The sequence below is a fragment of the Ovis canadensis genome, chromosome 11, assembly GCF_042477335.2.
Source record: "Ovis canadensis isolate MfBH-ARS-UI-01 breed Bighorn chromosome 11, ARS-UI_OviCan_v2, whole genome shotgun sequence".
Classification (NCBI taxonomy): Eukaryota; Metazoa; Chordata; class Mammalia; order Artiodactyla; family Bovidae; genus Ovis; species Ovis canadensis.
The window spans coordinates 22,072,983-22,088,182 of NC_091255.1; the positions used below are offsets into that span (position 1 = coordinate 22,072,983).

The 15,200-nt window shown below is 44.9% G+C and overlaps 1 protein-coding gene and 1 long non-coding RNA gene across 2 annotated transcripts in view; one reads left to right on the forward strand and one right to left on the reverse strand.

Moving 5' to 3' along the window:
- The window catches only part of LOC138447209 (uncharacterized), a 38,785-nt gene that overhangs the window by 1,420 nt on the left and 22,165 nt on the right, over nt 1-15,200 (reverse strand). The window lies entirely within an intron of this gene.
- On the forward strand, nt 4,049-13,481 carry C11H17orf78 (chromosome 11 C17orf78 homolog). The gene is made up of 4 exons (XM_069602805.1): nt 4,049-4,106; nt 5,745-5,831; nt 6,595-6,840; nt 13,370-13,481. The coding sequence occupies exons 1-4, from the start codon at nt 4,049-4,051 to the stop codon at nt 13,456-13,458; spliced, it is 480 nt and encodes a 159-aa protein (XP_069458906.1). The 3' UTR covers nt 13,459-13,481.

Sequence of the window (15,200 nt, forward strand, 5' to 3'; positions counted from 1 at the left end):
ACTCATTAATGAAGCTCTCGGGCTTCTCCGTACCTCCAACCTGCCGGCTGGCTTCTGGGAAGGGTCTGCGAGTCGATGAAAGAAAACTCTACTAGGGAGTTCCCTGGTCCAGCGGTTAGGGCTCCTCACCTCCACTGTAGGGGGAGTTCCCTGTAGGCCTCCTTGCCTCCACTGTAGGGGGCACGGGTGCAGGCCCTGGTCGGGGAACTAAGATCCCACTTGCTTCGCAGCATGGCCAAACAAAGAAAAGAAAACTCTTCTTCTCTTTGTCCCAGCTTGTTGTTGTTCAGTCGATAAGCCATGTCCGACTCTTTGCGACCTCGTGGACTGCAGCACTCCAGAATCCTCTGTCCTCCCCAACCTCCCGGAGTTTGCTCAGATTCGTGTCCATTGCGTTGGTGATCTCCTAGTATAAGCTTTGTTTTTGCAAAGAATGAGCTCTTCTGCCACCTTGTGACAGAGAATGAGAATAGCCCTCACAGCCTTTCCTAAACTTGCTCCAAGGTGGCAGCACTGAAACAGGCTACCCAGATACTAATGGACAGAAAATTTCAGAGAGACAGACAGGAGGGAAAATTGTCTGATACTAGAAGGGAGCAGAGAACCACGCAATCACATTAATGAACTAGTAAGCAAAAAACCATGAAACCTAGGAAAGGCAACGGAGCCCCTTTACTCTCCACCCACCTGCCCTGCCAGGAGAATCTGGCAACTGAGACGGTGCTGCTGTGGACCATTGAAGATCTGAGGCGCTGAGGTTCCCTCCGCTCGGCTTGCTTCACTTCGTGCCCTTCCATAGGCAGATGTCTTTCGAAGATGACCTACGCTTCTTCACCTCCAATTCACTTTTAACCTCCACCTACTTCCACCAACTCAGCTAGAACCACTGTTACAAAATTGTTAAATCCAGTGAACTTCTGGTGGCTCAGAGGTTAAAGTGTCTGCCTGGAATGCAGGAGACCAGGGTTCGATCCCTGGGTGGGGAAGATCCCCTGGAGAAGGAAATGGCAACCCACTCCACTACTCTTGCCTGGAGAATCCCATGGAGGGAGGAGCCTGTTAGGCTACAGTCCATGGGGTCGCAAAGAGCGACTGAGCGACTTCACTTTCACTTTCTATCCTCCTTATACACTCTGCTCAGTGTTTGACCAATTCACAATTCCTTCCTTGAAATACCCGCCTTTCTTGGCTTCTAGGACATCCATTCTCCTGGTTTCCTTAGCTCAGATGCCACCTCCTCAGAGAAGTCTTCTCTGACTCCCCTACTTAAAGTGGCTTCTGGGAATTCGCTGGTGGTCCAGGGTTCAGTCTGAACTTTCACTACCGAGGGCCCAGGTTCAATCCCTTGGTGGGGAACTAAGACCCCGCAAGTCGTGCAACACAGCCTAATAAGAAGAAGAATAATAACTTCCCTGGTGGTCCAGTGGTAAAGAATCTGCCTGCCAGTGCAGGGGACGCAGGTGTGATTCCTGGTCCAGGAAGATTACACCAATCATGGAGCAACTAAACCCAGGCGCCACAACTACTGAGCCCACACGCTCCAGAGTCCGTGCTCTGAAACAAGAGAGGCCACTGCAGTAAGAAGCTCATGTGCCATGACCAAGAGTTGCCCCCAACTCGCCACAACCGGAGAAAGCACAGCAACAGAGATCCAGCGCAGCCAAATATAAATAAATAAAATTAACTTACTTTTTAAAAAGTAACTTAAAATAATAATAATAAACTGGCCTCTGTCAGTTCTCCCTCACCTCACCATCCTGTTGCTTCATGATGATTATCACAATCTTTAATTATCTTGTATATTTATTTGTGTATTACTTATTATTAGCCCCCTACCCTATTGGGGGGCTTCCCAGATGGCTCAGTGGTAAAGAATCCACCAGCAATGCAGGAGGCACAGGAGATGCGGGTTTGATCCCTTGGTTGGGAAGATGCCCTGCAGTAGGAAACGGCAACCCACTCCAGGATTCTTGCCTGGATAAACCCATGGGCAGAGGAGCCTGGCATGGGGACGCAAAGAGCCCCCCATGGACAGAAGACCCATGGGGTTGCAAAGAGCCGGACGGGAATGAGCACCCAAGCACGCACACACTATTTTATTTCCAACTGTTTATTGTCTGCCTCTCATTGTTTCACATGAATGCAGAATTGGCTGGCTCACTGCGGGAAAGCTGTCTGGCACACAATAGGCGCATAATAAAAATGTGTGGCATGAAGGAATGAACTGAAAGGCACTGTGGCTGCATGCTCAGTGCTTCTTCCCCTTCTTCCACATTTCAGGAAACACGTCTTTCAGGGACACCTCTGTCCTTTCTGTTTTCGCACCAAGATTTTCCTTCATGCTCCATTTAGCCAGATTTCAACTTGAATTTAAATGCCAGGAAACAGAACAGTACTTAAATTATGATTTGACTCAGATCTTATGAACTCCCTTAAGGAAAGTCCCTTGAATCAAGCTCCCTTTCTATCATCAGAGCATCAGCCTCTAGAACCCACTTATGCATAGTCAAATGTATGTTGGTTCCAATGGAGTAAGTGCACTCACAGTGGGCAGAGCAACTGCAGAGCCTCTGGACACGGGCAGAGGGTCTGAGCAGATCTTCATTTCTGCTTTATGATCCCCCTAGCTACATTACCACAAGGTCTATAAAGCATTACACGAGATGGACTGTTGTGCTGTTGAAAGTGATAGTAGCTGCCGTGTCTGACTCTTGGCAACCCCATGGACTGTAGCCCGCCAGGCTCCTCTGTCCACAGAATTCTCCAGGCAAGAATAATGGAGTGGGTTGTCATTCCCTTCTCCAGGAGATCTTCCCAACCGAGGGACTGAACCTGGGTCTCCTACACTGCAGGCAGATTCTTTACCATCTGAGCCACCAGGGACGCTCCCTACACAACATATGTACTCTTTATAAAAAAATACAATTTTTGAAAAATCTACAACAGTTATGCTTAGGAAAGCCTTCCCAAACTGCACACAATATCACTCTTCTAGTGCAGTTAGCTCTTCCTTACAACTTCTCATCCCAACAGTCACATGAATATGGTCCACCTACAGTCACTTCACTTTTTTATTTGGTAAATATTTACTTGTTTGTTTCTGGCTCCACTGGTCTTGGTTGCGCCACATGGGATCTTTTTGCTGTGGCACATGGGTTCTGCCTTGGGGTGCACAGGCTTCTCTCTAGTTGAGGTGTACAGGCTTAGCTGCCCCATCGCATGTAGGATCTGAGTTCCCCCACCAGGGATCGAACCCGTGTCCCCTGGATTGGAAGGCAGATTCTTAACCACTGGACCACCAGGGGATTCGCTCACTTCACTTTTCAGAAGTGTGAAAATGTACACAACTAGACAGGTACATCTGTGCTCAGGTAAGTTTATGTGTATAACAGTGAATGAATTCTAGAGACGACTGGGTTGGAATGCTCCATTCACAGAGGAGAAAACTGTAATTCAGAGAAGTCAAGCAACTTTCTCATGTTGATACATTTAACTGCAGGGGCTCACCTGGAACCCACTTCTGTTGATTTTCAGTGCAGTGCCCTCTTCAGTGTAACTCACTGGATCAGTCCTAGTTGTCTGCCCTACTCTAGAAATAATTTACCTTAATAGACATCTCGGCACCTCTTTATGTTGGTGTGTAAATCTATGTGCCCGTGTCAGTGAGCATGCATGCGAATGTCTACGTGTCTTCCTGCGAGTATTGGTTAAGCATATCGTGTCAAGCATATCACCTCTGTTTATGCCCTGTTTATGCCCTTTCTCCAGGGGAAGCCTCTAGTTAATTACAGTTCCTTATGTCCCCACCAGCAGTGAAGTCAGGTGAAGATATTCTGAATCAATCATTAACACGCAAACTTGGTCCTCTCGCCAATAAACTCTAGTCCTGGGTCCTGAGAAAATGCGGCAGATCAATTAGGGTGGAACCAGACTCGCCCAGGGTTAAACTCAGTTCTAGGGCAGTGAAAGCATTTAGAGACAAGGCTGTGAGTGGTGGTGTCAGACCAGCCACATACAGTCTCTACAAGGAGAATGTGCTCAAGCTAACATGGATACCATCTTGGTTTTCAGCCTAATCATTACATCCTATGATGCTACCAAGAAAGGTAAGTACTATTCTAGCAGACCGTCCTGAGAAATCCTAAGAGAGTCCTAGAAAGTGTTTGGGGGTCTATTCTGTCAGATAAAGATACAGGCAATACTCAGCACATGAGGCTTTCCAGTCACCCCCAGATAGCCTCTAAATAGAACATATTCAACTCAGAAAGACAGCTGTCTGTTTCATGGAAGGAAGTCTTCAGAGAATGTGATGCATTTTTCTGCCTTGTTTATGTAACTAACGTTAAAATGTCTTTCACTGAGAGCTTTCTTTGCTGGAAGGTGTTGTCACAGTTTCACTAAGACTCCCAAATTCATTACCCTTCATCAGATGTCTTCCTTTTTAAAATTATTTATGTATTCATTGGCTGCACTGGGTCTTCATTGCTGTGTGTGGGTTTTCTCTGGTTGTGGTGGCACAGGCTTCTCATTGCAGTGGCTTCTTTTGTTGCCGAGCACGGGCTCTAGAGCATGTGGGCTTCCGCACATGAGTCAGGAGTCGTGGTTCACGGGCTCAAGAGTGTGGGCTCAGTAGTTGTGGGGCTTAGTTGCCGCTCGGTGTGTGGAAGCTTCCTGGATCACCCTGTGTCCCCTGCTTTGGCAGGTGGATTCTTATCCACTGGACCACCAGGGACGTCCAGATGTCTTCCTTTTCTAAAGCATTATGTCCTAATAGATGGGGATGCTCTTGGGTGGGAAAAGCTGAGAGAAAAGGTAATGTGAGGATAGAATGGTACCACTTACCGCTTTCATGGGCTTCCCTGGTGGCTCAGATTATTAATAATCTGCCTGCAAAAGCAGAAGACTCAGGTTTGATCCCTGGGTCAGGAAGATCCCCTGGAGAAAGAAATGTCAACCCACTCCAGTATTCTTCCCTGGGAAATCCCATGGATAGAGAAGCCTGGTGGGCTATATAGTTCATGGGGTTGCAAAGACCCAGACATGACTGAAGTGACTAAACAGCAGCAGCAGCAACTGCTCTTTGATAACTGTTTATTTAAAATATGATTTTTCAAAGTGTCCTAAATGGTTCATCTCTAAAATTAGCTCATCAGAGCTAAGGCCAAACAGCATGAGGTACAGCAGCAACAAATTTAACAAATGAAGAACCCTGTGATTTATGTGCCAAAAAGCATAACTGTGACCTATGGTTCTATGGGAAGCTAGAGAGATACCTTGTCCGATGTTACACTTAATAAATAAACTTTCAAAAGTTGTAATACAAGAAGGTAGATGGGACAGGAAGGAGAAGTGATAATAAGCAGTGTTTGAAGGAATGGGTTGGTTCATCTTTCATTAACTTAGTTAACTCATCTTTTTTTCCCAAGGATAATACACTGGTATTCAGTTTTATTTATACTTTGCTACCTCCCACTTGCATAAATCCTAAAGTTCTAGGAATTCCCTGGCAGTCCAGAGGTTAAGACTCTGAACTTTAAATGCAGGGGGACACAATTTGGTTTGGGAACCTGCATGCTGCAAGGTGCAGCAAAAAAAAAAAAATCTTAAAGTTCTTTTGGGGAAATGTCTGATCTCGCCAAGTTTTATGAGAAGAAACTGCATTCTCTTTTTATCTCCCTCTCCAGTGCCCAGAATTCCAAAGAGAAAGGACCCAGTCAAACCTTCCTTTTTTCCCCCTCTCCCAGAACTTAGGGATAGCAGCTGCCAAGTGGAACCACTGCCCGATCTCTTCCCAAAGGATGTGAGAAGCATCAGAGCTGAACTAATTCGAGGTAGGCAATGGGCCCTTCCTGAAGAATCACTTTGCCACTCCAGGACCTTTTTTATCTTCAAAAGATGCTTATCTCCCTCATTCTGAGCCCAGCTCGCAAACATTCTATTCTAAAGCTATCTATCTCTGAGAGGCTTTCTGGAAAACTTTTTTTTTTTTCTTTTCTGGCCACACTGCGTGCAGGGTTGTCAGTTCCCCAACCAGGGATGGAAACTGTGCCCTTGTAGTGGAAGTGTGGAGTCCTGACCACTGACCCACTGGGGAGGTCCCTGAAAACCCATTTTAAAATTGACTGTTATGGAGACTTCCCTGGTGGTCCAGCGGTTAAGACTCCGTGTTTTCAATGCAGGGGGCGTGGGTTCAATCTCTGGTTGAGGAACTAAGATCGCATGTGCTTTGCCACATAAATAAATAATCAGCTGCTGTTTAAAAAGATAAACTCTTACAAACTAAGGCATAGCAACATAAATCAAAGAGATGGGATGAAGAAAGAGGACGCAGATCTCAGGCCCCTCTGTGTTAGAGAAAACAACTTAGGAGCATCTCTCTGCACTGACTACAGCCACCACTGTCTTCAGGGGACCCGTGGTGGGAACGGGGAAAGGCACAGCTTATACATTTAGCACCGTAGACACATGCTGAGGAAGACCTGACGGAAACAGAGGAGAAAGTACAGCAGTGGGCCGTGAATGGAAGTGGGTTGGCGGGGCACCATCCAGATTAAGAACTGGCTTCATTTTCCTCTCTCGTTTTTCTCTTTTCAGAAGCTCAGGCCGAAGCCAAAAGGCCCATGTTCATTCAAAACCAGACTGTGGCTACCTTGCAGTGTCTTGGTTCTGGGAGCAACGTGAAAGTTAACCTTGTACATTCAGAAAAAAGGCAAAAGGTCAAGCACATTCTGAAGAACCTGAGAGTCATGACTGTCCCCTGCAGAAACAGCACGGCCCCCCCAAGCTGTCGCCTAACCCCCGCATCCAAGGTTCAGGCTGGATTCCTTGTGACAGTTAAAGGTGAGATCAGAAGTTGAGATGGAGGTTGGCACTCACTTTTAACTGACATCCTTGGAGGCAGGTGGAGCTTGAAAGTGAAAGTGTTAAGTCACTCGGTTGTGTCTGACTCTTTGTGACCCATGGGCTATAGCTGCCAGGTTCCTCTGTCCATGGAATTCTCCAGGCAAGAATGCTGGACTGGGTTGCCGTTTTCTTCTCCAAGGGATTTTCCCAACCCAGGGACTGAACCTAGGTCTCCTTCGTTGCAGATTCTTTACCATCTGAGCCACCAGAGAAGCCCCCTAAGTGGAGCTAAAGCCTCAAGGACATGGATTAGCCTCTTCTTTAGGCAAATCTGTGTATATCTTTTAAATGTAATTTTAGGGCATGGATTAAGCTCTTTGGCATTTGATTCGTATTAAACGATTCCTGCCGTCTGTTCACCCCATGTAACACTGTGGGATACAAGAGAAGTGGCATCAAACAACTGTTTATTCTGATATTATCACCTTTGACAAATTACTTAATTTCTCCAGTGTTCAGTTTCCATAGCTACAAATGAGAGATTTGACTAGATGGTCTAATTTCTAGGTATGTAAGTCCCACAGCAATATGCAAGGCCTCTTAAATAGCCTTTTCAAGCTGTTAATATTACTGCAGAATAATCTCTAAGATTTCCATTTAAATATAATGTACCTAATGCTTCCTATTTAAAACAAATTATTTTGTAATAAAGGAAAGCATCATCTCCTAAGTTATCCATTTCATCAATTTGGATTTTTACAGAGCTTCTTTAGAAGTGAGGGAATTCTTGCTCAAATATCCTTAACCAAAGAAAAGCTAATGCTGCGATTCCATCAGCGCTGGGAATGGAGTGTGTTGTGTTTACAAACATGCTCCACCTTCATACCCAGTTACCTGGCAGAGGAGGCCTGAAAGAGAGGAGATGCCAACAGGGATGACATTAACGTAGCACTCTGTTTGTGTGTCTGTTTTTGGCTGCGCTGGGGTTTTGTTGCTGCTTGCCGTCTTTCTCTAGTTGCAGTGAGCGGGGGCTGCTCTCCCGCTGCTGTGTGCGGGCTTCTCATCACAGCACCTTCTCCTGTTGCGGCACAGGCTCTAGAGCGCAGGCTCAGCAGTTGCGGTGCAAGGGGTTAGTTACGCCCTGCGGCCTATGCAATCTTCCCGGACCAAGGATTGAATCCTTGTCCCCTTCGTTGGAAGGTGGATTCTTAACCACTGGGCCGCTAGGGATAGGGAAGTCCTGGACATCAATTCACAAGCTGGGAAGAACTGGAAATACACTGACCGATGAAGCCGATTAGGTACGTTTTGAAACAGTGTCTCCCAGGAGGTGGAAGAAAAGCCACACTGAAATGCCATGATCCCTGTGGCTAGTGGGCACAGTTCTTCCATACAGAGAGAGGATCTCTAGGTTTTGCCTCCTCTCTCTGTTTTTAAATGTTGTTTGTTTATTTATTTATGTTTTGGCCACACTACACTGCTTGTGGGATTGTAGTTCCCTGAACTGGGATCGAACCCTGGGCCCTCAGCAATGAAGGCGCACAACCCTAGTCACTGGACAGCCAGGGAATTCCCCTTTCCTCCTCTTTCAATCATAACATCACTCAGTTTGAAAGGTATTTTTCACACCTGCTTTCTCGTTTTTCTTACCTATCTTCACATCACTCCTGTGACATAGACCAAGAATTATTTTTGCTATAACCATCCTGCAGATAAGGAAACGAAAACTCAGAGAACTTCTGTTACTTGTCCAAAGTGAGATTTATTTACCTTCATCTCATTTGACCCGGAAACACATCAGTTATCACTTTACAGACCTGACTGCCACTATGATGGAAAAAAATTCTATGCAATTCTCTCGTTTTGCCTTTTGAGCCTGTTGGCTCTTTGTCTCTGCTTATCTTTGCCAACAGTCTTCCTGATTAAATAATAATAGGACTAATTCCCCTGCAATTCATGTACAGTACCTGGTACTGTACCCACTGGTCTCTGAAGCAAAGAACTGTCATTTTCACATCGACTCAAGACCTGGGAGAGTAGTTCAGAAAAGTCAACTAGGACGTACAGACCTTAATTTCATAGGCAATGACAGGAGACCATTAAAAATAGAACAGGAACCACTGTCTGGATTGGGTTAGATCAATTCTGGAAGCATGTGAAGGTGGCTCCAGCCCACAGCCAGCACCCATCCGCATTCTGTCTTTTCCACGGCTGTCTGAGTCACTGCCATCTCTCACTTGGATTCTGCAAGAGCCTCTCAGCAGGTTGCTCTGCTTCTATCAGGTGCCCCTCTACTGTCCATTTCCAACTCAGCAGCCCACTGATTCTTTAAAACCAACACCATCCATCCGGTCACTTCTCTGCAAAAAGACTTGCAATGGATCACCATTCCAAGCAGAACGAAAACTGAAGTCCTCAAGCTGGCCTGCAAGGCCCAGTGACGGGAATCCATTTGCTTCAGAAGCTCCTTCATCCCCTACAACTGTCACCATGCTCATTCCACTCCAGCCTCACGGGCTTACGCGCTCTTCCTCTAAAACAGGACACACTCTGGCCTGGGCTGTCTCCTCTGCCCAAGTTTCCCGGCATCTGTGTGGCTAGTCCTCTCACCTCCTTCACATCTTTGTTCAGTCCTCATCTTCTCAATGAAACTCCTGTAGGTTGCCCAACCACTGCCCACCTGCACCCCTCCATGCTGCGCTCTACTTTGTTTCTTTCCAGAGCACGCATCCCCTTCTAACCAACAACAGAGAACTCGTTATATTTACTGTCCTCTGCTTCTCCATGTCCTCCCTTGGCCCTCCTTCCCCTTTGCTAGCTCCCATGCTGAAGTGTGTTCAGCTGCTATGTCCACAGTATGGAAGCAGACCCTGGCACAGCTAGATCTTCATTTGTTTAATGGTTATTGATTTGGCTGTACCAGGTCTTAGTTGCAGCACTCAAGATCTTCATCACATCATGGCGCCTGGACTCTCGTCGCACCCGAATGGGCTTAGTGGCTGTGCAGCACGTGGGATCTTAGTTTCCCAACCAGGGATCAAACCCACATCCCCCTGTATTGCAAGATGGATTCTGAACCACTGGACCACCAGGGAAGTCCCTAGATCTTCATTTTTAAATATATGCTAAAAGAATGAAGTTGAGGGGTGCGTGAAGCTGAGTGGTCTCCCCTTCTTCCAGTTCCTCCTCTTTCTCCGATTCTCCTTCAAAGTCATTGACTTAGACTTCACTCACTAGACAGACCTGCCACAAACTATACTACTTCAGTTCTTCCTTGGACTTTGAAGCCATCTTTTTTAAAGAAGGGACTTTCAACAGTGCTATACCTTCCCATCCTTATTATTATTACGGCTGTATGAGTGATAAGCCAAGAAAACATGGTCCACTCCTTCATTCTGATCCTACATTATAGGATAAAAGCATCAGGGGACTTAATCCATCTCTCTTATTACTATATCCTCACTCATTCTTTCATGTTATCAAGGCCCACGCCTTAAACCTATGGATGGATCAACAGAAGCACAGTTAGAAGTTTTATATCAGCCGGGTAAACTCAGGGTTTTGTCAGGCGAATCCAAAGGCAGGATAAAGTTTTCTCAGTTGTCCCTTCATTGTTTCTTTCTTTTTTTACAGCTTTTTTACCAGGGGTCTCTCAATGTAAGGTCTATCCAGTGATGGGGGCTTCATCAGAGACTTATCCCTCCACTACTACCTCCATAACTCCTGGGAAAAAAGGAGAGAAAACTACAAAGATTGATGGTTTTTCTAGTCCTCTGAATCAAGGTACAGAATGTGTTAGAGGTGAGACAAGAACAGACAGAAAAATTCTCAGCCCCAGCACTAGCCTGGGTCTCCTAGAATTTTCCTGGAAGTAGAGAAGCTACATACAGTTTGCATGAGAACATCACTCCATTTCTTATGGAAAAAAAAAAAAATCAGCTTCTCTGTAAAGAAGGTCCCAGAAATGTCTGTAGTTTGATACTTTTAATAATCTTTCACCTCCACACAAGTGAGCTCACCTTGTTGCCAGATTTAGTGACAACATCCAGGGTTTTGGTGTGGTGGGGTAAGATCCAACGTGTGAACAGAGAGACAATATTTAAACTCTAATCAATCATTACAGTGATGACAGCAACTAAGAAGCATGTTTTTATCTGCGTTGTTTTAACCAATAGCCCTCCCTAAATTGGCCAGGACTCAAATTCTGTAGGATTCCAGCTGGGTTACTTCTCAGTTCCAACAGGAGAAATGTAAATATGAGATTAATAATAACAAGATGCTTATGAGCCATTTGGCCCCAAATTTGGCTTATGACCCCAAAACGATGGCAATTTACTGAAAGTCACTCAGTCGTGTCCCAATCTTTGTGACCCCATGGACTATACAGTCCATGGAATTCTCTAGGCCAGAATACTGGAGTCGGTAGCCTATCCCTTCTCCAGGGGATCTTCCCAACCCAGGAATAGAACTGGGGTCTCCTGCATTGCAACTTGGGTCTCTTTACCAACTGAGCTATCAGGGAAGCCCCCTATTCCTACTATGCCCCACTAAATTGAAAGGAACATAGAAAAGTTGATTTGCTAATTCCATGTGGTATGTATGTTAGGGTACAAGGGCAGAGATCCCGAGAGGGCTGCTAGAGACAGACTCCCTTGTGTAGCTTTGCTTCCCATGAAAGCAGTGCAAGAATCAATCCTCCCAGCAAGCTCACTACTGGGCACATACCATGATAAACCATAATTCAAAAAGACACATGTACCTCAATGTTCATAGCAGCACTATTTACAATAGCTAGGGCATGGAAGCAACCTAGATGTCCCTCAATGGATGAATGGAAATAAAGAAGTTGTAGTATATATATACAATGGAATATTACTCAGCCGTAAAAAGGAAGGAAGTAGAGTCAGTTGTAGTGAGGCGGATGAACCTAGACCTGTTACACAGAGTGAAGCAAGTCAGAAAGAGAAAAACAAATGTCGTATATTAATGCAAATATTATGGAATCTAGAAAAATGGTACTGATGAGCCTGTTTGCAGGGCAGGAATAGAGACACAGAATGGACTTGCGGACGCAGCAGAGGAAGGAGAGGGGGGATGAACTAGGGGCGTAGCATTGACATATATACATTACCATGTATAAAACTGACACCTAGTGGGAAGCTGCCAAATAACACAGCGAGCTCAGCCTGGTATTCTGTGACGACCTAGAGAGGTGGGGTGAGGGGGGTGGGAGGGAGGTAAAAGAGGGTGGGGATGTGTGTGTGTGTGTGTGTGTGTGTGTATAGCTGATTCATGTTGCACAGCAGAACCCAACACAACATTTGTAAAGCAATTATCTTCCAATTGAAAAATTTAAAAAAGAATCAGTCCTACTTGATCATGGAAAAATTCCAAATCCTAGTAAAGGTGACTCTGGGAAAGACACTGCAAAGGAGGTGAGGGCAGAGGCCATGATGCCTACCCCACTCCTGACTCTGAGTCTGAACTGGAAATTCAGTTTCTGCCTCTGAATCAGGCGGGGCCCCTCTTGGTCTCGTGAACCAGGAGTCCTGCAAGGGTCAATGTCTTCCCTCTCTTCAGTTCTCAGTTCTCACTTCTCCCTGTCCACTCCTCTCTGTCCTTTTAGACACAGATGAGAACCTAGAGAAGAGGAAGAAATGGAGCATCGTGTCAAGGTTCTGATTGCAGTCACCTTGTTTGGCAGTGGAATCGCCATTACCGTGTTCGTCATTTTTGAAGTCCCGTGCCCTGTGAGTTTGCTGATGTACTGGGTCCTTGGACTTGATCTATACAGACCTCCTTCTGTCCCAGAGGCAGGTGGGCATAATGAGAAAAGCACAGACTCTGGAGTGTGGACATAGCTGCCACTCAACACTCACCAGCTGAGTGGCTTGGAGAAAGCTGTTTGCCTTCTCCAACCTCAGTTGCCTCATCTTTAAAATGGGACTAATGATATTTGCCTCTTATGGTGGTTAAGAAGTTTCAGTGAGATTCTGGGAGAAAGGTTTCTAGCATATAGGTTGCTGTTTAGCCACTAACTCGTGTCTGACTCTTTTGCAACCCTATGGACTGTAGCCCACCAGGCTCCTCTGTCCATGGAATTCTCCAGGCAAGAATACTGGAGCGGCTTGTCTTGTCCTTCTCCAGGGGATCTTCCCACCCAGGGACTGAACCTGAGTCTCCTGCTTGGCAGGCGGATTCTTTACCTGAGCTACCTGGGAAGCCCCCTGGGATATAGGAGGTGCTTACTAAACGCAAGTTCCTTTCCTCTGCGGTACTCGGACATTCTCTAGAGAGGATACAGCCAATAGGAATGAATATTTGCTTTTCTTTAGAAGGGGTGATTTTTGGTAATTCTCTGGTGGTCTAATGGTTAGGACTCTGCACTTTCACGGCCAGGGGCTGGATCTGATCCTTGGTCGAAAGAGAGAGACGATTTTCTTCAAATCGTCTGACGTGAGGTTTGGAAGATAATTAGATGCATACCAGCCACCTGAAGTTAATGCCAGTCATTTTTCCCCTTCAGAGTCGATGTCAACGAGTCAGAGAGCTATGCCAGTGCCAGCGGTTGTGGAGAAGGCCAAGGAAGGAAGACCAGCAACCTGGGACAGCTGAACCCCAGCCTGACACTCAGCCCAAAGAGGAAAGTGTTTTCTGTACAGCTACTGTCATTCGCCTGGAGAAAATGGGGTTCATGTATAAATTCTAGGAGACGGGGAGCTGATTTAGTTGTGAAGCAAATGTGGGTAATTCTTTATGTGTCAGGAAATGGGCAGGTGCAATACTGCTATAATGCAATAGAGTACTTATTGAAAAGACCTACTGCTGGGGATCAGATATAATGAATCAGGGTGGCTAGAGTGGGGCCAGGAATCTTATGATAGACTTTTTAGTAGTAGATTTACTGTGAAATTAATGACGCTTAAATTCAGGATCCATAGGACCTGCACACAGGCCTTGTATCCAATTTTGTACTTTGTATATTTGCGCTCTTTTTATTAAAAAAAGAATGGTCCCTGACATTGTAAGAGCTACAGAGCCCACAATATATGTCTCCAAAGGCTGGATGCAACTTCTGAATATAAGAAATTGATGGGTGCCCTCTCTACATCTACAAAAACACACTGAAGCAAAGAGATGAGGTCTCTAATACTTTTCACATTAAAGAAGGTGGCTGTTTTTGTAGAATTATAGCACTGAGAATGAGTCCCAAAGATTATCTAGTCCAGGATGGGACACATGCTACCACTCTTTTAATTCCATGTTAACTGAAAATATTAGTAACCAAGGGACCTCCCTGGTGGCCCAGTGGTTGGGATTCTGAGCTTCCAATTTGGGGAGGGGCGTGAGTTCGATCCCTGGTCAAGGAACTAAGACCCAACATGCCACGCAGCACAGCCAAAAAATAAATAAAATAACAATAACAATAATAAAATAATTTTAAAAGAAATACTTAAAAAATCATAATCTACCAGAGTACAATTAGAAGAGGAATACGTTCCAGAAGTCTAATGCACAGCACTGTGATTCCAGTCCCAATATTGTATTATATACTTCAAAACTGCTAACAAACTAGACCTTATACATTCCCACCACAAAAAAGAAATGATAATTACATGATGTAATGGAGTGTGAGCTAAAGTTACTGTGGTAATCACGCTGCAATTTATAAATGCATCAAATCAAAATGTTGCACACCTTAAAGGTACACAACATTACATGAAAATTATATCTCAATTTTAAAAAATCAAGCGTGGCACTCTTTCCATCCAGGCATGGCATCAGAATCTTTCTTTCACAGTACTTTAGGTAACGAATGATGACATATTTGTCATTTTTACCGTTTTCTATAATCCTGTTTCTGCTAATATTAGATGATGTACCCTTGGAATTAGTATAATTCTATAGTTTGGTGTATTTTTAGTTCTATAATCCCATCTACATTATTATTTCTACTGAACATTGAAAGAAACAGGCCTGAAGAGGACTAAAAAGTCTAGTCCAGAGTTAAAAGTAACCATGTAACAGCAACTCTGATTGAATTTCCCCAATGAACAAAATAAACTTACTAAATGATGAATGAATCCATTTTAAAAAAGCAATTTTTTACACACTGCCTCATTTGAACCTCATGAAAGTCCTGAGAGGTAGCTAAGATGGGTATCTACATCTTATTGATACTTAAACTAATGCTCAGAGAAGTTATGTGACTTTCCCATGGTCACACGGCTATGAGAAACAGAACTACATTCAGAACTAAAATTAATTCCTGTACTCAATTTATTAGCTTATTCACCTCTCCCACAAAGTTTTACTAAACAGCTTCTATGTGCCAAGTTTCCTCTGTTCAAGACGGT

What these genes read in the sequence shown, in the direction of transcription:
- C11H17orf78 (XM_069602805.1), top strand. Translation starts at nt 4,049, where the DNA reads ATGGATACCATCTTGGTTTTCAGCCTAATCATTACATCCTATGATGCT. An exon ending in CAGAGCTGAACTAATTCGAG is followed by an intron (nt 5,832 to 6,594) that starts GTAGGCAATGGG and finishes TTCTCTTTTCAG; the next exon opens with AAGCTCAGGCCGAAGCCAAA. An exon ending in ATTCCTTGTGACAGTTAAAG is followed by an intron (nt 6,841 to 13,369) that starts GTGAGATCAGAA and finishes TTTCCCCTTCAG; the next exon opens with AGTCGATGTCAACGAGTCAG.